The 25218-nt window shown below is 51.4% G+C and overlaps 1 protein-coding gene across 1 annotated transcript; it reads left to right on the top strand.

Annotated features, from left to right (window-relative positions):
• Positions 1-563: 563 nt before the first annotated feature.
• On the top strand, positions 564-17793 carry rhoub (ras homolog family member Ub). The gene is made up of 3 exons (XM_070867780.1): positions 564-1063; positions 14609-14667; positions 17134-17793. Exons 1-3 carry the CDS (start codon positions 853-855, stop codon positions 17590-17592), a joined length of 729 nt encoding a protein of 242 aa, XP_070723881.1. The 5' UTR covers positions 564-852; the 3' UTR covers positions 17593-17793.
• The last annotated feature ends 7425 nt before the right edge of the window (positions 17794-25218 follow it).

Genomic DNA, 25218 nt, shown 5'->3' with positions numbered 1-25218 from the left:
TTCTGCCCTCTTGAGCATCCCTGATTATAATCGCTCCACCATCGGTGGCCGTGCCTTCTGTTGCCTAGGCCCCAAGCTCTGGAACTCCCTCCCTAAACCTCTCCGCCTCTCTCTCCTCCTTCAAGACGCTCCTTAAAACCGACCTCTTTGACCCAGCTTTTGGTCACCTGCCATAATTTCTACTTATGCGGCTCGGAGTCAATTTTTTAAATCTCATTACACTCCTGTGAAGGGCCTTGGGATGTTTCAATACGTTAAAGGCGCTATATAAATACAGGTTGTTGATTGCTTAGAGAAAGCACAGTCATGATGCACAATAATTGCACTGGGAGGATTCTGACGATATTTATAGGGATCCCCATGGGAGAGAGTGGGGCGGGTGGGGGCGACTCTGCCCATATTTAGAAACATAGAAAAGTTGAAAAAAACCACCTCCCTTTAAAGCAGAATTGAAGCGTGCTCTGTCCCTTTAAGAGTTGGGAGTTGGGAGAGACGGGGAGGCGCGGGTCCTGTCGAGATCTGGAGCAGGAGGTGGAGACAAGCGGCTTGGGTTTATAAAAGGGACCAGGCAGAGAGGAGCGACGCGATCGAGAGCGTTTGAACTCTGGGGTAAAGGTGGGGGAACGAGAGTGAGAGAGAGGATTGGGTTTCAGGAGTTGGTTCAGCTGCCAGCCCCGGATCCCTTTCACCGCGTCAGTTTCACTGAATTGACGAGACGCGAAAAAGTTCTGTCAAAACTTTTTCAAAACTTTTTTCCAGCTTGTGAATAGCGCCCGGAGTTTTTTTTTTCTAAGCTCACGTTTTTATTCTAAGATTATTTTATATATATTTTTGTTGTTGAAGAAGTGAGCTATGCCTCCCCAGGATTTGTTGGACTACCGAGCAGGGTTTGCTCCCCCGGTGCCGCCGCACAAGCCCAAACGGAACGGCTGCCCTCATGAACGTTTTATCAAATGCGTTTTACTGGGAGATGGGGCAGTGGGCAAAACCAGCCTGGTGGTCAGCTACACCACCAATGGTTACCCCACCAAGTATGTCCCCACCGCCTTTGATGACTTTTCTGGTAGGTATTTGAATAAATTTATATTATGGAAAGCTAATTTGGGAGTTTAATTTGCTTTTAAAAATGATGAATGTATGTATTTAATAAAAGAACGTGATATATAACGATAACGTTCAATATTAAATACAAACATTCGTCATTTTTATATATGTGTGTATGTGTATATATCGTCTCCTAAAATATTGCAAAGGGACACCCTGTATGTATTTAATGCAAGTATTTTATATATAACCTCCTAAAATATTGCAAAGGGACACCATGTATGTATTTAATGCAAGTATTTTATATATAACCTCCTAAAATATTGCAAAGGGACACCCTGTATGTATTTAATGCAAGTATTTTATATATAACCTCCTAAAATATTGCAAAGGGACACCATGTATGTATTTAACATTGCAAGAATTTATATAATATCACCTAAAATAATCGCAATGGGGCTTCATGTAAGTATTTAATATTGGATGTATTTTTACACACACACACACACATCACCTCCTACGGTATTGCGAAGGGACTTTCTGTATGTATTTAATGGATGTATTTATATATCACCTCTCCTAAAATATCGCAGAAGGGCTTCCTGTCCGTATTTAACAGTTACTACAATGTAAAGTTGCAAACTCGTGCTATATGAAGATCCCAATAACATCATTAAACGGCCAGTTATTTTTTAACTCGGAGTTTCAACGTAATCCAAAAGCAACGGTCGGGGCCTCGGATTAACGGCACCTGCGACAGTGCAGCACTCCCTCAGCACCGCAGCTGAGAGATTGTGTGTGCCAAGACCCTGCAGTGGGGCTGGAACCCACCCCTCCTGGCCTGAGGAGTGAGTGCTGCCCACTGAGCTATGCTCGGTGCTCTTCCTGCAGCAGGCTGGCATTAATGTCTTTGGGTAGTTTCACCACTTAAAGTCGGTGAAGGGGGAAAAATAATAAAGGACTTGCATCATTACAGTAACTTTTGTGACCTTTGGACATCTGCAGCCAGTGAAGTACTTTTTTTTAAAACATTAGCAGTCACTGTTGTAATGTAGAAAATGAGCCCACAGTGGTCAGTTTGTATATTTCTTTGATGCCTTCATTTCTGATGTAAAAAGTTTGAATTTTAAATTTCAACAAAGTTCTGTGGTGTGTGTGTTTGTGAGGGAAACTCCCATCAACACTTCCAGGGGCAAGTACACCACGGGGTTAGATACAGAGTAAAGCTCCCTCTACACTGTCACATCAAACACCCCCAGGGCAGGTACAGCACAGGTTAGATACAGAGTAAAGCTCCCTCTACACTGTCCCATCAAACACTCCCAGGGCAGGTACAGTACAGGGTTAGATACAGGGTAAAGCTCTCTCTACACTGTCCCATCAAACACTCCCAGGGCAGGTACAGCACAGGATTAGATACAGAGTAAAGCTCCCTCTACACTGTCCCAGCAAACACTCCCAGGGGAGGTACAGGGGGTTAGATACAGAGTAAAGCTCCCTCTACACTGTCCCATCAAACACTCCCAGGGCAGGTACAGCACAGGGTTAGATACAGAGTAACGCTCCTTCTACACTGTCCCATCAAACACTCCCAGGGGAGGTACAGCACGGGGTTAGATACAGAGTAAAGCTCCCTCTACACTGTCCCCATCAAACACTCCCAGGGCAGGTACAGCACAGGGTTAGATACAGAGTAACGCTCCTTCTACACTGTCCCATCAAACACTCCCAGGGGAGGTACAGCACGGGGTTAGATACAGAGTAAAGCTCCCTCTACACTGTCCCATCAAACACTCCCAGGGCAGGTACAGCACAGGGTTAGATACAGAGTAAAGCTCCCTCTACACTATCCCATCAAACACTCCCAGGGGAGGTACAGCACAGGGTTAGATACAGAGTAAAGCTCCCTCTACACTGTCCCATCAAACACTCCCAGGGGAGGTACAGCACAGGGTTAGATACAGAGTAAAGCTGTCACTATATTCTTCATCCATTTGCCTTATCCCTAAGCATAGAGCACTTGTCTATCATTCAGAGATGCCCCACTTTATGACCATCCGGGCCAGATCCATGCAGACACGGCAACTTGTATTTGGGCTTGCCTGCCCACGTGCCACCTTGACCCATCGATTCTGACTGGTGCAGTGAACGACAGCAACCCGTGTGGCCTCGAAATGGGAGCTGATAAGATTTAAATTACATAACTACCTATGAGCTGTTTAATTCAGAAGAATAGTACAGGACAGCACCCAGATGAGAGGGAGTGGGAGTCGGCCATTCAATAAGGTCATGGCTGATCCGATCATGGACTCAGCTCCACTTCCCCGCCCGCTCCCCATAACCCTTGACTCCCTTATCGCTCAAAAATCTGTCTATCTCCACCTTAAATATATTCAATGACCCAGCCTCCACAGCTCTCTGGGGCAGAGAATTCCACAGATTTACAACCCTCAGAGAAGAAATTGCTCCTCATCTCAGTTTTAAATAGGCGACGCCTAATTCTGAAACTGTGCCCCCTAGTTCTAGATTCCCCCACAAGGGGAAACATCCTCTCTGCATCTACCCTGTCCAGCCCCCTCAGAATCTTATACGTTTCAATACGATCACCTCTCATTCTTCTAAACTCCCAATGAGTACAGGCCCAACCTGCTCAACCTTTCTTCATAAGACAACCCCTTCATCTCAGGAATCAACCTCGGGAACCTTCTCTGAACTGCCTCCAATGTAATTAGATCCCTCCTTAAATAAGGAGACCAAAACTGTACGCAGTACTCCAGGTGTGGCCTCACCAATACCCTGTACAGTTGTAGTAGGACTTCTCTGCTTTTATACTCTATCCCCCTTGCAATAAAGGCCAACATTCCATTTGCCTTCCTGATTACTTGCTGTAGTGGCACGATTACTTTTTGTGTTTCATGCACAAGGACCCCCAGGTCCCTCTGGACTGCAGCACTTTGTAATCTCTCCCCATTTAAATAATAATTTGCTTTTTTTATTTTTTTCTACCAAAGTGGATAAACTCACATTTTCCCACATTATACTCCATCTACCAAATTTTTATCCATTCACTTAGCCTGTCTATATCCCTTTGCAGATTATTTGCATCCTCCTCACAACTTGCTTTCCCACCCATCTTTGTATCATCAGCAAATTTGGCTACATTACACTCGGTCCCTTCATCCAAGTCATTAATATAAATTGTAAATAGTTGAGGCCCCAGCACTGATCCCTGTGGCACCCCACTAGTTACAATTTGCCAACCTGAAAATGACCCATTTATCCCAACTCACTGTTTACTGTTAGTTAGCCAATCCTCTATCCACGCTAATATATTATCACCAACCCCGTGAGCTCTTATCTTGTGCAGTAACCTTTTATGTGGCACCTTATCAAATGCCTTCTGGAAATCCAAATACACCACATCCGCTGGTTCCCTTTTATCCACCCTGCTTGTTACATCTTTAAAGAACTCAAAAGCAATAGGAGTAGGAGTCAGCCATTTGGCCCCTCGAGCCTGCTCCGCCATTCAATAAGATTGTGGCTGATCTGATCATGGACTCAGTTCCACTTCCCTGACCATTCCCCATAACCCTTATTGCTCAAAAATCTGTCTATCTCTGCCTTAAATATATTCAATGACCCAGCCTCCACAGCTCTATGGGGCGGATAATTCCACAGATTTACAACCCTCAGAGAAGAAATTCCTCCTCATCTCAGTTCTAAATGGGCGGCCCCTAATTCTGAAACTAGGCCCCCAGTTCTAGATTCCCCCACGAGGGAAAACATCCTCTCTGCATCCACCTTATCGAGCCCCCTCAGAATCTTGTACATTTCAATAAGATCGCCTCTCATTCTTCTAAACTCCAACGAGTACAGGCCCAACCTACTCAACCTTTCTTCATAAGTCAACCCCTTCATCTCCGGAATCAACCACATGAACCTTCTCTGAACTGCCTCCAATGCAAGTATATCCTTCCTTAAATAAGGAGACCAAAACTGTACGCAGTACTCCAGGTGTGGCCTCACCAATACCCTGTACAGTTGGAGCAGGAGAAGAGGAGCTAAATTTAGTTTTGAGGTGATATTATCTTGCGGTTTAAAAGTTTGTAGTTTGCAGGATGAAGGAACGACTGAGGAAAGTGAGGAGTCCTATAATTTTGAGAAGAAAATAGAGACAGAGTATATAAGACCATAAGAATTAGGAGCAAGGGTCGGCCATTCGGTCCCTCGAGCCGGCTCCGCCATTCAATGAGATCACGGCTGATCTTCGACCTCAACTCCACTTTCCCGCCCGATCCCCATATCCCTTGATTCCCCCAGTATCCAAAAATCTATCGATCTCAGCCTTGAACATACACAAGGAAGGAAGTTATGGTAAACCTTTATCAATTATTGCTCAGGCCCCACCTGGAGTAAATGTATCCAATTCTTTAGGAAGGTTGTCAAGGCCTTGGAGAGACCATTAGAAATAGGAGCAGGAGTAGGCCATACAGCCCCTCGAGCCTGCTCTGAGCGGGTTCAGAGAAGATTTACCTGGATGGTACGAGGGATGAGGGACTTCAGTCACGTGGTGAGACCAGAGAAACTGGGGTTATTCTCAGGGCGCAGAAGGTTGAGGGGAGATTTAATAGAGGTGTTCAAAATGATGAGGTGTTCTTCAGAGTAAATAAGCAGAAACTGTTTCCACTGGCTGGAGGGTCAGTAACCAGAGGACACAGATTTGAGACAGGGGGTTGGAAGCAGATTCAATACTAAATTGAGTAAAAGAGGAATTGGATAAATATTTGAAAAGGAGAAATTTTGCATGTCGATGGGGACAGAGGAGACTGATTGGATCGCTCTTTCACAGAGCAGGCACGATGGGCCGAATGGCCTCCTGCTGTGCTGGAACATTCCATGAATTCTATAAAGAGTTGGGTTAGGAGAGGGTGCGATGAGAACGTTTTAGCAGATACAGGGAGGAGGAAGACGAGAGTTTGGGGTGGGATATTTGGAGCTTGAGGGGAACGAGAGAAAGACTTGCATTTATATAGCGCCTTTCAGGACACCTCAAAGCGCTTTGCAGCCAATTAAATACTTTTGGATGGTAGACACTGCTGTAATGTGGGAAACGCAGCAGCCAACTTGCGCACAGCAAGCTCCCGCAAACAGCAATGTGATAATGACCCAGATAATCTGTTTTTTGTTATGTTGATTGAGGGATAAATATTGGCCCCAGGACACCGGGGAGAACTCCCCCTGCTCTTCTTCGAAATAGTGCCCCTGGGATCTTTTACGTCCAACTGAGAGAGCAGACGGGGCCTCGGTTTAACGTCTCATCCGAAAGACGGCACCTCCGACAGTGCGGCGCTCCCTCAGCACTGCACTGGGAGTGTCGGCCTGGATTTTTGTGCTCCAGTCTCTGGAGTGGGTGCTTGACTGATGGACCAGTGGCGACGAATCAGCTCAGTCTGGAGTCAGCAGCTTCAGGAGAGGAAAAAACAGGTTTGCCTGTGTATAACCGGGGGTCCTCGGGGAGGTGGGGGGGCTCACAGAGTCGGGTTGAAGTTTTGCTTTCCTGTGTGGCCTTGAGTGAGTGTGTGGAGGCGGGGGGGTTGGCCAGCATCTGTTCTTTGTTCAGCTTCAGTATCCTGCCTCCCCGCCCCCCCCCCCCCACGGGTTTAGCGATGGGAAACGGGGTCTTTAAATGTCTGGATCCCTTTTTTTTTAAACTAATTAGAAATTTTAGAAAAATATCTGAACTCTAACGGAATCTGGCCGCCGGGTATGTTTCCGGCCTTAGTGCCAAGGTTGTGTGACGGACGCAAACAGTGCTATAATGCTTAATAATACACTTGTAACAATACTGTCCACTCGTTTAATCTTCATGGATCTATAGTAGATCATGGAATCTCACGGGAGCTTTGTATAAAATCTACCCCAGTGTTATACAGTGACAGACCTGTACCCACCAGTACTGTACCCCAGTGTTATACAGTGACAGACCTGTACCCACCAGTACTGTACCCCAGTGCTATACAGTGACAGACCTGTACCCACCAGTACTGTACCCCAGTGTTAGACAGTGACAGATCTGTACCCACCAGTACTGTACCCCAGTGTTATACAGTGACAGACCTGTACCCACCAGTACTATACCCCAGTGTTATACAGTGACAGACCTGTACCCACCAGTACTGTACCCCAGTGTTATACAGTGACAGACCTGTACCCAACAGTACTGCACCCCAGTGTTATACAGTGACAGACCTGTACCCACTAGTACTGTACCCCAGTGTTATACAGTGACAGACCTGTACCCAACAGTACTGCACCCCAGTGTTATACAGTGACAGACCTGTACCCACCAGTACTGTACCCCAGTGTTATACAGTGACAGACCTGTACCCACCAGTACTGTACCTCAGTGTTATAAAGTGACAGACCTGTACCCACCAGTACTGTACCCCAGGGTTATACAGTGACAGACCTGTACCCACCAGTACTGTACCCCAGTGTTATACAGTGACAGACCTGTACCCACTAGTACTGTACCCCAGTGTTATACAGTGACAGACCTGTACCCACCAGTACTGTACCCCAGGGTTATACAGTGACAGACCTGTACCCACCAGTACTGTACCCCAGTGTTATACAGTGACAGACCTGTACCCACCAGTACTGTACCCCAGGGTTATACAATGACAGACCTGTACCCATCAGTACTGTACCCCAGTGTTATACAGTGACAAACCTGTACCCACCAGTACTGTACCCCAGTGTTATACAGTGACAGACCTGTACCCACCAGTACTGTACCCCAGGGTTATACAGTGACAGACCTGTACCCACCAGTACTGTACCCCAGTGTTATACAGTGACAGACCTATACCCACCAGTACTGTACCCCAGGGTTATACAGTGACAGACCTGTACCCACCAGTACCGTACCCCAGTGTTATACAGTGACAGACCTGTACCCACCAGTACCGTACCCCAGTGTTATACAGTGATAGACCTGTACCCACCAGTACTGTACCCCAGGGTTATACAGTGACAGACCTGTACCCACCAGTACTGTACCCCAGTGTTATACAGTGACAGACCTGTACCCAACAGTACTGCACCCCAGTGTTATACAGTGACAGACCTGTACCCACTAGTACTGTACCCCAGTGTTATACAGTGACAGACCTGTACCCAACAGTACTGCACCCCAGTGTTATACAGTGACAGACCTGTACCCACCAGTACTGTACCCCAGTGTTATACAGTGACAGACCTGTACCCACCAGTACTGTACCTCAGTGTTATAAAGTGACAGACCTGTACCCACCAGTACTGTACCCCAGGGTTATACAGTGACAGACCTGTACCCACCAGTACTGTACCCCAGTGTTATACAGTGACAGACCTGTACCCACTAGTACTGTACCCCAGTGTTATACAGTGACAGACCTGTACCCACCAGTACTGTACCCCAGGGTTATACAGTGACAGACCTGTACCCACCAGTACTGTACCCCAGTGTTATACAGTGACAGACCTGTACCCACCAGTACTGTACCCCAGGGTTATACAATGACAGACCTGTACCCATCAGTACTGTACCCCAGTGTTATACAGTGACAAACCTGTACCCACCAGTACTGTACCCCAGTGTTATACAGTGACAGACCTGTACCCACCAGTACTGTACCCCAGGGTTATACAGTGACAGACCTGTACCCACCAGTACTGTACCCCAGTGTTATACAGTGACAGACCTATACCCACCAGTACTGTACCCCAGGGTTATACAGTGACAGACCTGTACCCACCAGTACCGTACCCCAGTGTTATACAGTGACAGACCTGTACCCACCAGTACCGTACCCCAGTGTTATACAGTGATAGACCTGTACCCACCAGTACTGTACCCCAGGGTTATACAGTGACAGACCTGTACCCACCAGTACTGTACCCCAGGGTTATACAGTGATGGTGCAGGGTCGTTTTAAGCCCAGCCCGTTACTTCAACCATAATATCGAAACCGCTGACCGATTGAGTGCAATGATTTGTTTAACGAGAGCTAGTAACTGCGCGCGTTCTTGCGTCTCGCTGAAGGCTGGGAGGCCAGTTTGTACAGGGCACAGCAGTGGCGGGGGAGTTGGGGAGGGGCAGGTATAGATCGGTACTCAGACCGATGTGATCCTGAACCGATGCCCACAGATGGGCCAGGACACGTTTGCTTCCCTTGGGGAGCCGAGACACCTCCATTTGCTGCCTGCAGTGTGAATGTGGGATCCTGAAATGAGGGCGTCCCTCCAGCTTTCTGCAGTCCCAATGTTGGAATCAAAAGTTCAGCAATAATCAGTACCACGCTGACCGGATTATGAGTGGGAGAGGCCATGGACTTTTTTTTCAAGGTTTTTGTAGCCTCCGTATGAGGAGTGACGCATTTGAGAGGCCTTGCACAACACGGACATAATGTACTGATGAGAAGCGTAAACTAGTGACATCTAATGGTAGAATGCCAGTACTGTCCATAGCTTTACCTTTAATTACAACTTGCATTTATACAGCACTTCTAACGTAGTCTAACCTCCCAAGGCACTTCATCATCATCATCGGCGGTCCCTCGAACGAGGATGACTTGCTTCCACATGAGTCCACAAATGTTTCAATGAAGGACCCAATGTTCCAGTCCTGAACTCCAATTGAGGGGGTGGAGGATGCCTGTGTGTGGATTTTTTTAACGTGGGGTGGCCGTTGCACACCAGCCACCACACGGGGCTTGACAGAGCTTGGTCCAGTGGCAAGGGTTAACCAGGTCGACCGGAGACCAGCTCTGCTGCACGGACCTAGTGCACGCACATATCGCACAGTGTGGGCTGGGCCCGTGCTGCCCCCTGGGCCCTCGACGACTCTGGGTCCCGTACCCTCATTCACTGCACTTCCGCCACGATCCCTCACCGCTCCTCCGCACCAAACATTCGCCGCACCTCCGCCACAATCGCCCACCAAATCTCAGCCGCGATCCCTCATCGCTGCTCTGCCCCGATCACTCACTCGTCGCAATTCCGCCAGGACCTTCCCACTGCTCTGCTGTACCAGGGATCCGCCAATGCTCCTGCCCACGCTCCCAAGGGCGACTTGGGTCCTGATGACGCCCATTCATTGGATCACTGGAACTGGGCTCCCTGGAAGGTTAATCTGGTTCGGGGAACGGATAGGTGAGAATGGAGAGCAGCACGGTTGCCATATTTGCTCACGAGCAATGAGCACTTGTGAGCTGCTGGAGCCCAGGAAGAAAACTGGTGCTAAGCAGGGTCCTGGCCCGCTGGCTCCCTGTATCCTGTCCGTGCATTATTGTACCTTGTAAGAGTGGTGGTATCCAATTCTTTCCTCTTGCCCATCCCCGATTTCCATCGCTTCACCATTGTCGGCCGTGCCTTCTGCGGACTGGGCCCCAAGCTCTGGAACTCCCTCGCTAAACCTCTCCGCCTCTTTCTCTCCTGTTTTAAGACGCACCTTTAAAAACCTGCCTCTTTGATGGAGCCTTTGGTCACCTGTCCTATTATCTCCTCGTGTGGCTCGGTGTCAAATTTTGCTGAGCCCAGACTGAGCGTTGCGGCAGGCTATTCAACTGGGGAGGGTGGCATCACCGGCGAGCCAGTGAGCATTGCTGTAATGTCTGCACCTGTGCGTATGCTCACGGGTTTGTAGAGCTGTTGAACTTCTGCGGTCTAGAGGAGTCAGTGTTCCACGTTTTTATGGAATGTGTGAGGTTGCAGCCCCTATTCCAATATTTGAAGGGGCTGCTCCTCAAATTCTGGTTGCACTCCAGTCCCATGCTCCTGATCTTTGGGCACCCTATGCGGAGGGGAGCGGGTAGGTCCGAGGGCTTCCTCGTAGGACTGTTCCTGGGCACGGCCAAGGGTGCCATCAGCCGGTCCAGGCAGCGGGCGGTCGAGTAGGTCGTTCAGCCCGACTGCCTGCCTCTCTTCCGCGGTTACATCCGAGCCAGGGTGTCCTTGGAGATGGAGCACGCGGTGTCCACCGGTACGCTCGCGGCCTTCCGCGAGAGGTGGCGGAGGGATTGGAGTGCGTCATCACCCCCGGCAACCAAATTTTAATTTGGCCGTTTAACAAAGTTTAATTTGTCAGTTCCAGTGCTCCTTTTAATAAGGAGGCGCTCGGCTTTATAGTTTAATTAAAATAGTTGTAGAGCTGTTGAATTGGGAGGGGCTCAGCCAGTCACGTGATGTTCACAAGACTCAATAAAACCCCGGCCAATTGGGTTCGGGGGATGAGGCAGGTGGTTGTGAGCCTGGTGGATGAACTGGTAATGTGTCGTGTGATTGTTAAACCTTTTGCTAATAAACCAACTAGTTCTTAATAGCAATGTGTTGCTATGAATTCTTAAGCAAAGGGCCCATGAAGCAAATACATTAACAATTGCCATTGAGAGGTGAAGGCTCTGGGTGAGATATTCCTTCCCCCTCCCACCCTGCCTACGAGTCTAAGATTACTGGTCATCAACGAACTCGACAAGGTCAAGCTCGGAACTTCCCCACGCTGGTACATCAAAAGCTGTATTTGTTCTCGTGAGTCACTGATATTTTCCCATACCTATCGAGAGGCAAAGAGGCGGAAGGGAGGGGGGGGTGGGGGGGAGATGGAGAATGTCACCAGCTGATCTCAATCTGCACGACGTGTTTACGCTCCCTCCCCTCAATCCTGCCGCGAGGCCCCATCACAAGACTTGGTGGACCTTGACATTCTCTGTTTATTTTTTTTTCACCGCTGCTGTGCTGTGAAGCCTGTTCCCTTTGATGTCCCGCGAGGCGTGTTTGCACAGGGCGCTGACTGAAATCTCTTGCCGAACATTGTCCTTCCGATACAGAGTCTAAAAGTCTTTGATTGCACCTGGATTTCCCAGAGTAGGTTTTAAAAGTAAGTCCCGTCGGGAGTGTGAGTGTGAGTGTGAGTGTGAGTGTGAGTGTGAGTGTGAGTGTGAGTGTGAGTGTGAGTGTGAGTGTGAGTGTGAGTGTGAGTGTGAGTGTGAGTGTGAGTGTGAGTGGCTCCCACCTTCTCAGTTCTTTTCCTATCGGGTTTCAGTGCTCGTTACCGCCACCCTAACGCCCTCCCACCCACAACGCTCAAGGCCGTTGACTCCACCCTTGGGTGTCACGCTGTTACTCATGGCCGAGCGCCCATTTTCATTGGGTTGTGTCAAGGCGCTGTTTGTCGGAGGCTTCTGATGGGGGAAGGGTGGGTGGTGAGGGGTCGTCATCACTGGTCCAACGTCTCCACTCAAAGCCCTCCCAGGTTCAGGTGGAGGTCATGAGGTTTCAACAACAACAACTTGTATCTATATAGCGCCTTTAACGTAGTGAAACGTCCCAAGGCGCTTTGCAGGAGTGTTATAAGACACAAGTTTGACACCGGGGTGCATAAGTAGAAATTAGGGCAGGTTGGTCAAGGAGGTAGGTTTCAATGAGCGAGAGGTAAGAGAGGTAAGAGAGGTAGATCCAGAGCTTGGGGCCCAGGCAACAGCCCGTGAGATGGTGGGACGATTATAATCAGGGATGCCCAGGAGAGCAGAATTAGAGGAGCGCAGACATCTCGGGGGGAGGGGGGGGGAGTGTGGGTTGTGGGGGGGGGTTGTGGGGCGGGAGGGGAGCGAGGCCATGGAGGGATTTGTAAGCAAGGATGAGAATTTTGAAATCGAAGCGTTGCTTAACCGGGAGCCAAGATAGGTCAGCAAGCACAGTGGGTGATGGGTGAGCGGGACTCGGTGCGAGTTAGGACACGGGGTCGGCAAGCACAGTGGGTGATGGGTGAGCGGGACTCGGTGCGAGTTAGGACACGGGGTCGGCAAGCACAGTGGGTGATGGGTGAGCGGGACTCGGTGCGAGTTAGGACACAGGCAGCCGAGTTTTGGATCACCTCCAGTTTACGTAGGGTAGAATGTGGGAGGCCAGCCAGGAGTGCGCTGGAGTGATCAAATCTAGAGGTAACACCCCACCAGCATTGAAGTCTCCAGCGAAGAAAAGAATAAACTTGCATTTCGATAGCGCCTTTCACGTCCTCGGGACGTCCCAAAGCGTTTTAGCGAATATTAAAGTATTTTTATTTTGGAGTGTAGTCACTGTTGTAATGTGGGAAATGCGGCAGCCAATTTGCGCACAGCAAGCTCCCACAATCAGCAATGTAATAATGACCCAGATAATCTGTTTTATGTTGATTGAGGGATAAATATTGGCCCCAGGACACTGGGAAGAACTCCCCTGCTCTTCGATATAGTGCCATGGGATCTTTTACATCCACCTGAGAGAGCAGAAGGGCCTCGGTTTACCGTCTCATCTGAAAGAGGCACCTCCGACAGTGCAGCACTCCCTCAGCACTGCACTGGGTGTCAGCTTAGATTTATGTGCTCAGGTCCCTGGAGTGGGACTTCAACCCATGACCTTTCGACTCTGAGGCGAGAGTGCTAGGCTGAGTAGACTAGATAATCTCTTAGAGTTTAGAAGAATGAGAGATGATCTCATTGCAACATACAGAATTCTTACAGGGCTTGACAGGGAGGATGTTTCCCCCGGGCTGGGGAGTCTAGAACCAGGGGTCACACAGTCTCAGAATAAGGGGTCGGCCATTTAGGACTGAGATGAGGAGAAACTTCTTCACTCAGAGGGTGGTGAATCTTTGGGATTCTCTACCCTCGAGAGCTCAGTCGTTGAGTATATTCAAGACAGAGATTGATAGATTTTTGGATATTAAGGGATATGGGGATTGGGTGGAAAAGTGGAGTTGAGGTCGAAGATCAGCCGTGATATTGAATGGCGGAGCAGGCTCGAGGGGCCGAATGGCCGATTCCTGCTCCTATTTCTTTTATGTGCTACCCACATGAGACACGACTGGCGGGTGGCACGGCAATTGTGTTGGGTTGAGTGGGTTCCCCCTTCTGGAGACTAGCAGAAGCCCAGTGACTACTCGGGTCACATGTCTGAAATCTATTCCATCGGCACTGAGTTCATCTGCTCCAAGAGGCAGGAACGCTCGGCTCCCGTGAGGATTCTACTTCTGAGGCAGTTCCCCCCGCGCCCCCCCCCCCGGAGTTGAGGGAGACTTGCTTCCACGCCAGTGAGAGTCCTAAGGCGACTGAGTCCAATGCGGGACCCACAGTCTCTGTCACAGGTGGGGCAGACGGTGGTTGGAGGGACGGAGTGGGTGGGAGGGGGTGCTTGGGTTGTCGTGTGCTCCTTCCGCTGTTTGTACTTGGAATATAAACAGCGAGGACAGAAGTCGCTGACTGAATCCAACACCGCCTTCAGTGCGCCTGAGGAAGAGAGTGTTTGAAGAGCAGGATCTCAAACCTGGCACCGAGCTCATGGTCTCCAGATCAGTGGTGGTACCCGCCCCCCTGTATGGCTCCGAGACCCCTGCGGATTAATCTGGTGTGGCTTTTCCTCCAAGGGGACCAATCAGCAATCGGGTCATGTGACAATAGAGAGCCAATTAGAGACAATGCTGCCATTTTGACCGTGCAAATAACTGCGTCCTTAATCTAACCCAAGTTGGGTGTTTTTTGTGTTGTAGCTGTCGTCCAGGTTGACGGGACCCCGATCAGACTACAGCTGTGTGACACTGCCGGACAAGTGAGTAATTTGCTTATACCGAGCTCTCGCCTTCCCACCCCCGCCCCCCCCCCCCGGTCGTCAGGACATCCCACAGCACTTTACAGCCAATGCATTGCCGTTGAAATGCTATCACTGTTGATGTACGCAAGTGCGTCAAGCAGCTTAACTGCAACGAGCTCCCACAAGCAGCGATTTGCAGAGATTAGATCATGTATTTCAGTGATGGCTGGGGGATAAATATTGGGCCCAGGACAACGGGGAGAACTCCCCTGCTTCTCCTCTTCAAAATAATGCAGTGGGATCTTTTGCATCCGCCCAAGAGAACAGACGGGGCCTCGGTTTAACGGCACCTCCGACAGTGCGGCACTCCCTCAGCACTGCCCCTCCGACAGTGCGGCGCTCCCTCAGCGCTGCCCCTCCGACAGTGCGGCGCTCCCTCAGCACCGCCCCTCCGACAGTGCGGCACTCCCTCAGCACTGCCCCTCCGACAGTGCGGCGCTCCCTCAGCACCGCCCCTCCGACAGTGCGGCGCTCCCTCAGCACTGCCCCTCCGACAGTGCGGCGCTCCCTCAGCGCTGCCCCTCCGACAGTGCGGCGCTCCCTCAGCGCTGCCCCTCCGACAGTGCGGCGCTCCCTCAGCGCTGCCCCTCCGACAGTGCGGCGCTCCCTCAGCGCTGCCCCTCCGACAGTGCGGCGCTCCCTCAGCGCTGCCCCTCCGACAGTGCGGCGCTCCCTCAGCGCTGCCCCTCCGACAGTGCGGCACTCACTCAGCACTGCCCCTCCGACAGTGCGGCGCTCCCTCAGCACTGCCCCTCCGACAGTGCGGCGCTCCCTCAGCACTGCCCCTCCGACAGTGCGGCGCTCCCTCAGCGCTGCCCCTCCGACAGTGCGGCACTCACTCAGTACTGCCCCTCCGACAGTGCGGCGCTCCCTCAGCACTGCCCCTCCGACAGTGCGGCGCTCCCTCAGCACTGCCCCTCCGACAGTGCGGCGCTCCCTCAGCACTGCCCCTCCGACAGTGCGGCGCTCCCTCAGCGCTGCCCCTCCGACAGTGCGGCGCTCCCTCAGCACTGCCCCTCCGACAGTGCGTCACTCCCTCAGCGCTGCCCCTCCGACAGTGCGGCGCTCCCTCAGCACTGCCCCTCCGACAGTGCGGCACTCACTCAGTACTGCCCCTCCGACAGTGCGGCGCTCCCTCAGCACTGCCCCTCCGACAGTGCGGCGCTCCCTCAGCACTGCCCCTCCGACAGTGCGGCGCTCCCTCAGCACTGCCCCTCCGACAGTGCGGCGCTCCCTCAGCGCTGCCCCTCCGACAGTGCGGCGCTCCCTCAGCACTGCCCCTCCGACAGTGCGGCACTCCCTCAGCACTGCACTGGGAGCGTCAGCCATAGATTTTTTTTTTGTGCTCAAGTCCCTGGAGTGGGACTTGAACCCACAACCTTCTGACTCTAAGGCTCGCTCTCTCGCTCGTTCTCCCCCCTCTCTCGCCTCTCTCACCCTCGTTTCGCTCGCTCGTGGCGCTAGACAGATTTTTGAGAGATAATGGAGTGAAGGGTTAATGGGAGCGGGCGGGGAAGTGGAACTGAGCCCAAGATCAGATCAGATCAGAACATGTGAACAAAAGGCATAGGAGCAGGAGTCTGCCATTCGGCCCCTCGAGCCTGCTCCGCCATTCAATAAGATCACGGCTGATCTGATCTTGGGCTCAGCTCCATTTCCCCACCCGCTCCCCATAACCCTTCACTCCCTTATCGTTCAAAAATCTGTCTATCTCCACCTTAAATATATTCAGTGACCCAGCCCCCACAGCCCTCTGGGGCAGAGAATTCCACAGATTCACGACCCTCCGAGAGAAGAAATTTCTCCTCATCTCAGTTCTTATTCTGAACCCTTATTCTGAAACTATGGCCCCTAGTTCTAGATTCCCCCACGAGTGGAAACATCCTCTCTGCATCCACCCTGTCGAGCCCCCTCAGTATCTTGTACGTTTCAATAAAATCGCCTCTCATTCCAATGAGTACAGGCCCAACCTGCTCAACCTTTCTTCATAAGTCAACCCCCTCATCTCAGGAATCAACCCAGTGAACCTTCTCTGAACTGCCTCCAATGCAAGTATATCCTTCCTTAAATAAGGAGACCAAAATTGTACGCAGTACTCCAGGTGTGGTCTTACCAACGCCCTGTACAGTTGTAGCAGGATTATCCAAATCTTATACATTTCAATCAGATCACCTCTCATTCTTCTAAACTCCAATGATTATAGGCCCAACCTTTCTTCATAAGTCAACCCCTTCATCTCAGGATAAGGCAGTAAAGGGTTGTGGGGAGCGGGCAGGGAAGTGGAGCTGAGTCCATGATCAGATCGGCCATGATCTCGTTGAATGGCGGAGCAGGCTCGAGGGGCCGAATGGCCTCCTCCTGCTCCTGTTTCTCCTGCCCTTGTGTTTAAACCTTCTCTCCGTCTCCTCCTCCCTCCCTCCCCAGGACGAGTTCGACAAGCTCCGGCACTTCTGCTACCACAAGACCGACGTGTTCCTGCTGTGCTTCAGCGTGGTCAGCCCCTCGTCCTTCCAGAACGTGACGGAGAAGTGGATGGCAGAGATCCGGCAGCACTGCCCCGCCGCCCCCGTGGTCCTGGTGGGTACCCAGTGTGACCTGCGCGAGGACGTCAAGGTGCTGATCGAGCTGGCCAAGTGCAAGGAGAAGCCGGTGGCCCCCGGGGCGGCCCGGGCCCTGGCCGAGAAGGCCGACGCGGTGGCCTACGTGGAGTGCTCCTCGCTGACCCAGAAGAACCTGAAGGACGTCTTCGACATGGCCATCTTGTGCGGCCTGCGCTACTCCGACAGCCGGGCGGGCAGCGAGCGCCGGATGAAGATGTTGACGGCCAACAAAATGAGGACCCTGTCAAAGTCCTGGTGGAAGAAGTACGTCTGCATTGTATGAGGGGAGGAGGGCGCAATCACGGACTTGCATGGACCTCAGGAGCCGGGGACACCCCAGTTGGAACACGAGGAATGTCTCACGTTCCGGCCTAGTAGTGATTTGATGATGATGATGATGATACCCACGTTATTTTTTGTTGTTGTTGACCAATGGTTAGAGTCTCTGTCGCCGAGTTTTGAAAGGAAGGCTCGAATATGTGGTTGGGGGGGGTGGGGGGTGCCTTTAATTGGCCTCGGTATCGCTTGGGCTAGGGTGAGGGGTTGAGCGGGGGTGGGGGTGGGAGGGGAAGGGAAGGGAAGGGAAGTGGAGTGGGATATCAGCTAGGGTTTCCCACTCCTGACCACTGTCCAGCCGCCCCTCGGGAAACCAGACATCGCGCGTGCGACTATGGGGTGGGGAGCGAGTTTGGAGGTGATGCCTTCCACTGTTGAATTGCCCACCACGCTCGGATAAAGATTTGGCAAGTGGGTGAGGCAATGGAGGGAAACACCCATTCTCCTTGCCCCCCCACCCCCCCCCCCCAAAACTTAAATCAATGCCTTCAAGAAAAAGTTTGTGGAGCGGGGAGGAGAAGATAGGATGATCGCGACCGAACTTCTCTGAAATCTTTTATAATTCGCGCTTCCCCCCCCCACCCCACACTCCATTCTTCCTGAATGTTATTTTAATGAAAGGAGAAAAGGAAGTTATATATAGCTATAGCGCCTCCGGGCGTCCCAAAGTGCTTTACAGCCAATGAAGTACTTTTTCCAAAGTGTATCACTGTTGTCATGTGGGGAAACACAGCAGCCAAAGCTTACGCACAGCAAGCTCCCACAATGACCAGATCAGCTAGTTTTTAATGATGATGGTGGAGGGACAAATAGTGGTCCCAGGACACCTGGGGGGGGGGGGGGGAGGAATAACCACCCCTCCCCATTCCCACCCCCCACCCACCCCCTTGCTCTTCCTCGAAATAGTGGCTGTGGGTTCCTTTAAATCCAGCTGAGTTTAACTGCTGTTGCAAATGCTGGGAGCCACATGAACGCTAATCCTCAGTGAAGCCATTGGGAGTATTTATATGTATTTTTTTTTTTGGAAAACCGCCCGAAATTCTTTTGACAATCTGATTCCATTGTCGGTGCCTCAATTGTTCTTAAATCGCTCGTTGAATGTAGCAACACTAAGTCCTTTTGTCCCTCGCAGACGCAGACCGTCGTTAGCATACTGGCAAACAAGAGGCTTTCAACTCTATCTTGATGCGAATGGGCAGTCTGCTGGCTGCACCGTTACCCCTGGCAACGGCCGCGTGCCCTCTCGAAATGGCCGCTCCGCGCGCGCGCGCGCGCGTGTGTGTGTGACTGGTTTTGGCATCGTTTACATTCGCCTCAGGCTTTGTCTGACAGGCTCGTGAAAAATAGGCCCATTTCCCGCCCCCCCCCCCCCTTGCCCCGCAGACCCTCTGTGAATCGGCCTAGAGGACAGGCCTTGAGAGTTGCCTTGAGGCCCTCGCAAGCCTGATGCGATCCTCGCGAGCCAAATTTTGTAATGTCGTGGCTGAATTGGGTTTCCAGGCAACCCATGTAACTGTGACTTTACTGGCCTCAGACAGGGGCGGGGGGGGGCGGGGGAGAAATGTCCCCACTTGTAATCGTTCGAGACAGGAGGCCCTGGCCACAATCTTTATGCTGAGCACCACTCTCGCCCCTCCCCCAGCAAGTTGATAACCTCACTGTAATGAAGCTGGAACATCAAATCACCTCGGATAACTTGACATTTAATGACTGGAACACACAGGTGAGGAGAAACCAGTCCTACCGTAACCAACGGCAACTGTGACTGCGAGCTAATAAATAATTGGATGAGGCCTACAAAGCAGCCTAAATTAAATTGTTTGAAAAGACAATGGTGTCTTCAGGGGCACTATCTTTGGCTGCGAGATACCACACTGCCCCCACCCACCCCGTTGACGTGCCTTTATTAATTTCCCACGATTATTCCGCAGTTTGCCTCTGCTGACCTTTGGCCTTTTTTTTAAATAATACGACGCAGCCAATTCCAGTCTGTACAGTGTGTCTTGTCTCGTTGCTATCAAATCGGGCCGTTTCTGCAATGCTCAGCCCCTGCCCCCCCATCACCATGGTATTCTGAAGTGGGAGGCCAGGGGAACCATTAACTGGCCTACACAGGGCAGATTCAACCCGTTGCATTAAAGACTTGCATTTCTATAGCGCCTTTCACGACCGCTGGGCGTCTCAAAGCGCTTTCCAGCCAATGAATTAATTTTTTTGAAGTGTAGTCACTGCTGTAATGTAGGAAAGGCAGATGCCAATTTGCGCACAGAAAAAAAACGACATAATAATGACCGGATAATCACGTGTTTTTGTTACGATGATTGAGGGATAAATATTGGCCCCAGGACATGGGGGAGAACTCTCTCTGCTCTTCTTCGAATAATAGTGGCCGTGGGATCTTTTACGTCCACCTGAGAGAGCAGACGGGGCCTCGGTTTAACGTCTCATCCGAAAGACGGCCCCTCCGACAGTGCGGCACTCCCTCAGCACTGCCCCTCCGACAGCGCGGCGCTCCCTCAGCACTGCCCCTCCGACAATGCGGCACTCCCTCAGCACTGCCCCTCCGACAGCGCGGCGCTCCCTCAGCTCTGCCCCTCCGACAGCGCGGCACTCCCTCAGCTCTGCCCCTCCGACAGCGCGGCGCTCCCTCAGCACTGCACTGGGTGTGTCGGCCTGGATTTTTGTGCTCAAGCCTCGGGAGTGGGACTTGAACCCACGACCTTCTGACTCAGAGGCGAGTGTGCTGCCCGGGGTTGTGAGGCGACCTGCTATTTTTGATTGTGAAGCGGGGGTGGGGGTGCAGGAAGAGAGCTAAAAATCCGAATTAGCCTGCGATACCAATAATAGTTTAAATTCTCCCAGTGCAAACAGGAGAAAGTTAGGGGGAAGTTTTTTTTTTTAAAAAAAGAAAGGTTTAAAAATGTTTCTGGTCTCATTCAACTGGGAATGTGTGAAATATAAGTTGCTTCTTTTTTGCAGAAGCTTACATTGCTGAATATATAGAGATATATATATGTGTGTGTGTGTGTGTGTGTGTGTGTGTGTGTGTGTGCCTGTAAAATAAATAAACAGGACAGTGATGGTTCAGCGGTGCGAAAGTTGCGTCAAAGATACAGAGCGACTGTCTTGGGCCAGTCCAATGCAGGGCTACCTCCACAAAATGAATAACTCTTGTCTGTGTGCTGGGATTCTAATCATTCGGGAGACGCTTCCTTGTTCCGCGGTTGTGGGTGGGAGCACTGCTTCATAAGCAGTTGGTCTCGGCGATTGCTGTGTGATTGAGACAAAAATACAAAAAAATAAACACTATTTCTGCATTTTGGAAGAAAACAAAAACGACGCTGTTTCGCCTGTCCCGTCTGTTTGCACGCCATGCTGTTTTTTCAGTTTTTTTTTTAAAGATGAGCTGATGGTCTCGGAGAGTTGCGGTCACAGGTATGTTCATAGAAACATAGAAAATAGGTGCAGGAGTAGGCCATTCGGCCCTTCGAGCCTGCACCGCCATTCAACAAGATCATGGCTGATCACTCACCCCAGCAACCCCCCCCCACGCCCCCTCCACACACCCAGACCCCTCCAGCCGCAAGGACCACATCCAACTCCCTCCCGAGCACACCCAATGAACTGGCATCAACAACTCTCCGCGGCAGGGAACCCCACAGGCCAACAACTCCCCGAGTGAAGAAGTCTTTCCCCATCCCAGCGCCAAACAGCCCACCCCCCCCTATCCCAAGAGCTTGCCCCCCACCGGCTCCGGACCCACCCAACACCAGGAACACTCCCCCCGCACCCGCCCCGCCCCGTCCCGTCAGAATCCTTCCCAAATGTCGAACACCCCCGGAAGTTGAACCCCCGGAGCCACGCCCCTGGCGACGCCAACCACACCACATCCACCATCTGCGCAGTCAATCCGTCCACCCTCACTCCCCGCACCGAGGCACAGAGCCCCCAGGCCCGCCCGTCCATCACACTTCGCCCCCCCCCCCCCCCCCAGACCTCCATTGCAATGTGGCCCCTCCTGTCCCCCGCCCTGGGTTTCTCCACCCCCACCACCCCCCCCCCCCCACCTCCACGACTCTCCCCTCCATCCCCCGCCCCCGTCTCCCCTCAACTTCCCTCTGCCTCCCCGCACTGGCTCCCATCATGGGGGCGGTAACCTTCTGGGGCCGGGAATTTTAGCCCCCAGCGTGGAAGTCCTGCTCCTGCCGCAGAATTGGCCTTACCCCCCCCCCCCCCCCTCAATGGAAGCGGAGTGCAATTTCCCAATTTCCCTTTCGTTCAGAAAGCATCACCTATAAGGCCATCCTGTATCACTTCCTTGTATCCCTCTCCACTCACATTCCCCTTTCCTCACCCAAACCCCAGGGCCTTCCGTGTCCACCCCCAGGAAATACTCTCCTCCGAGGTACTTACCTTGTTTTCGCCACTTCATTTCTGCAGTTACTGACCTGCTCAGTCACCCCCTCACCCCCTTCATTGATGCCCCATCCCCAGTAAAACCATTTCTCTCTCTCGCACCCTGACTGTTCCCCCGGTACGGCCCTCATCTCCCACTCCCTTAAGTCCAAAGGACGCAAAACACAACATTTAGGCAGACAACTGGTTCAGCCATTCACCGCAAGATCCAGGTGGACTTGCTCTCGTCCTGCTCTCCTTCTGCCAAAACTGATCACTCTTCCAGGATCATCTGGTATTCAAAGATAACCTCCAGCATCTCTTTTTCATTACAAACCATCTTCGTAAACCCCTCTCCCCCGCCTCCTTCACCCTCACCTCCAACAATAAGTGCGAGGAGCCCATGGACTTCTTTGTCACAAAGATTGAGACCATTCAGTTGCCTCTGCCACTTTCCTCACTAACCCTAGCCCACCGGGCCTAACTTCCACTGAGGTTCTCCACTGCCTTAGCCCTGAACCCTCTAGTTTCTCTGGTTTTTCTCCGATCTCTCCTCATGAGCTCTCTGTGCTCATCTTGTCCATGAAACCCACTTCCTGCTTCCTCAACTCTATTCCCACTAAACTGCTGACCCCCTAACATCGCTTCCTGGCCCCCATGTTAGCTGATATTGTTAACGGTTCTCTCTCCTCAGGTATTGTGCCCCTCCCTTTCAAATCTGCCGTCATCACCCCTCTCCTCAAAAAAAACAACCCTTGACCCCAACTGTGCTTGCAAATTATCCCCTCCTCAACCTTTTCAACCTGTCTGCAGTTGACCAGTCCATCCTCCTCCAACGACTCTCATCCGTCATCCAGCTGGGTGGGACTGCACTCACCCAGTTCCATCCTTATCAATGTTCATTTGGTGCAATTTCCTGGAAAGGAAATTCCTGGGACTAACGTTCGCCCAGTTGCTGCGTTCAGCGAGAGAGTGCAGCAGCTTTTTCAAGATACGGGGGGGAGGCTCCTTGCTGTGAATGTATTAAACATAGAAACATAGAAAATAGGTGCAGGAGCAGGCCATTCGGCCCTTCGAGCCTGCACCACCATTCAATGTGATCATGGCTGCTCATGCAACTTCAGTACCCCATTCCTGCTTTCTCTCCATACATACCTCTTGATCCCTTGAGCCGTAAGGGCCACATCTAACTCCCTTTTGAATATATCTAACGAACTGGCCTCAACAACTTTCTGTGGCAGAGAATTCCACAGGTTCACCACTCTCTGGGTGAAAAAGTTTCTCCTCATCTCAGTCCTAAATGGCTTACCCCTTATCTTTAAGCTGTGACCCCTGGTTCTGGACTTCCCCAACATCAGGAACATTCTTCCTGCATCTAACCTGTCCAATCCCGTCAGAATTTTATATGTTTCTGCGAGATCCCCTCTCTTTATCTCAGTATTCCTGTCTCTGCACTTGTGGAATTGCCAGAGTTTGCCAGTAAAGAAAGAAAGGAGAAACATGCATTTCTATAGCGCCTTTCACGACCATCGGACGTCCCAAAGCGCTTTACAGCCAATGAAGTACTTTTTGGAGTGTAGTCATGTTGTAATGTGGGAAACGGGGCAGCCAATTTGCGCACAGCAAGCTCCCACACACAGCAATGTGATAATGACCCAGATAATCTGTTTTTGTTATGTTGATTGAGGGATAAATATTGGCCCCAGGACACCGGGGAGAACTCCCCCTGCTCTTCTTCGAACTAGTGCCCGTGGGATCTTTTACGTCCACCTGAGAGAGCAGACGGGGCCTCGGTTTAACGTCTCATCTGAAAGACGGCACCTCCGACAGTGCGGCGCTCCCTCAGCACTGCACTGAACTGCCAGGCTACATTATGGGCTCAAGTCCCCGGAACTTAAACTCACGACCTTCTGATTCTGAGCGGAAAGTGCTGCCCACTCAGCCACGGCTGACACACACAGCCGTGGCCACCTGTGTTGCAAGATTCTATTAAAAGTTCTGGTTTAGCATATGCGTGCAGAAGAGCGGCTACCCCTTGTGTTCATACTCCCATTTATTGCTTGAGTTCCTCTCGTTGATTAGGCTTGGGAAGAAGCTCAAATCCTGTTCCAGCTCCTCCAATGAGTGAGGACAGGTTCGGCGAGAACGCGCAAATGCAACATTAACCTGCATTTATATAGCACCTTTAACGTAGTAAACCATCCCAAGGTGCTTCACCGTACATCATCAAGCAAAATTTGACCCTGAGCCACGTCGGGGGAAATTAGGACTGATGGTCAAAGAGGGCAGTTTTAAGGAGCGTCTTTAAGGAGGAGGGAGAGGGGGAGAGGTTTAGGGAGGGAGTTCCAGAGCTTGGGGCCCAAGCGACTGCAGGCATGGCCACCGATGATGGGGCGATTAAAATCGGGGATGCTCAAGAGGGCAGAATTAGAGGAGCGGAGAGAATGCGGAGGGTTGTAGGGCTGGAGGAATCTACAATCGCACCACACACACACACACACACACACACAAAAGAATCATTAAATTGCCCAGTGCAGAAGATGGCCATTCAGTTCAATGTGCCCATATGCTGGCTCCTTTACAGAGCTATCCAATTAGTCCCACTCCCTTGCTCTTTTCCCACAGCCTGCAAATGTTTCTGTGATCTAGTGAAAAGAGCCCTCTGTTTCTCCAGGCTCTGTTCCTACCACATCCTCTCAGCAATGGGCTCATACGAATTAGGAGCAGGAGTCGGCCATTCGGCCCCTCGAGCCTGCTCCGCCATTTAATAAAATCATGGCTGATCTTCGACCTCAACTCCACTTTCCCGCCCGATCCCCATATCCTTCGATTCCCCTAATATCCAAAAATCTACCGATCTCTGTCTTGAATATACTCAACCACTGAGCCTCCACAGCCCTCTGGGGCAGAGAATTCCAAAGATTCACCACCCTCTGAGTGAAGAAATTCCTCCACATCTCAGTCCCAAATGACCCACCCCTTATCCTGAGACTGTGTGACCCCTGGTTCTAGACTCTCAAACCAGCCTCTCAGCAGCTACCCTGTCAATCCCCCTCAGAATCTTATATGTTTCAATGTGATCACCTCTCATTCTTCCAAACTGCAGAGAGTATGGGCCCAACCTCATCATCATCATAAGCAGTCCCTCAGAGTCGAAGAAGACTTGCTTCCATTCTAA

This window comes from Pristiophorus japonicus, chromosome 26, assembly GCF_044704955.1.
Source record: "Pristiophorus japonicus isolate sPriJap1 chromosome 26, sPriJap1.hap1, whole genome shotgun sequence".
In the NCBI taxonomy this organism is placed as follows: Eukaryota; Metazoa; Chordata; class Chondrichthyes; family Pristiophoridae; genus Pristiophorus; species Pristiophorus japonicus.
The sequence above is the reverse complement of the archived record's forward strand: the minus strand, read 5'-3'. Positions and strand labels throughout refer to the sequence as shown.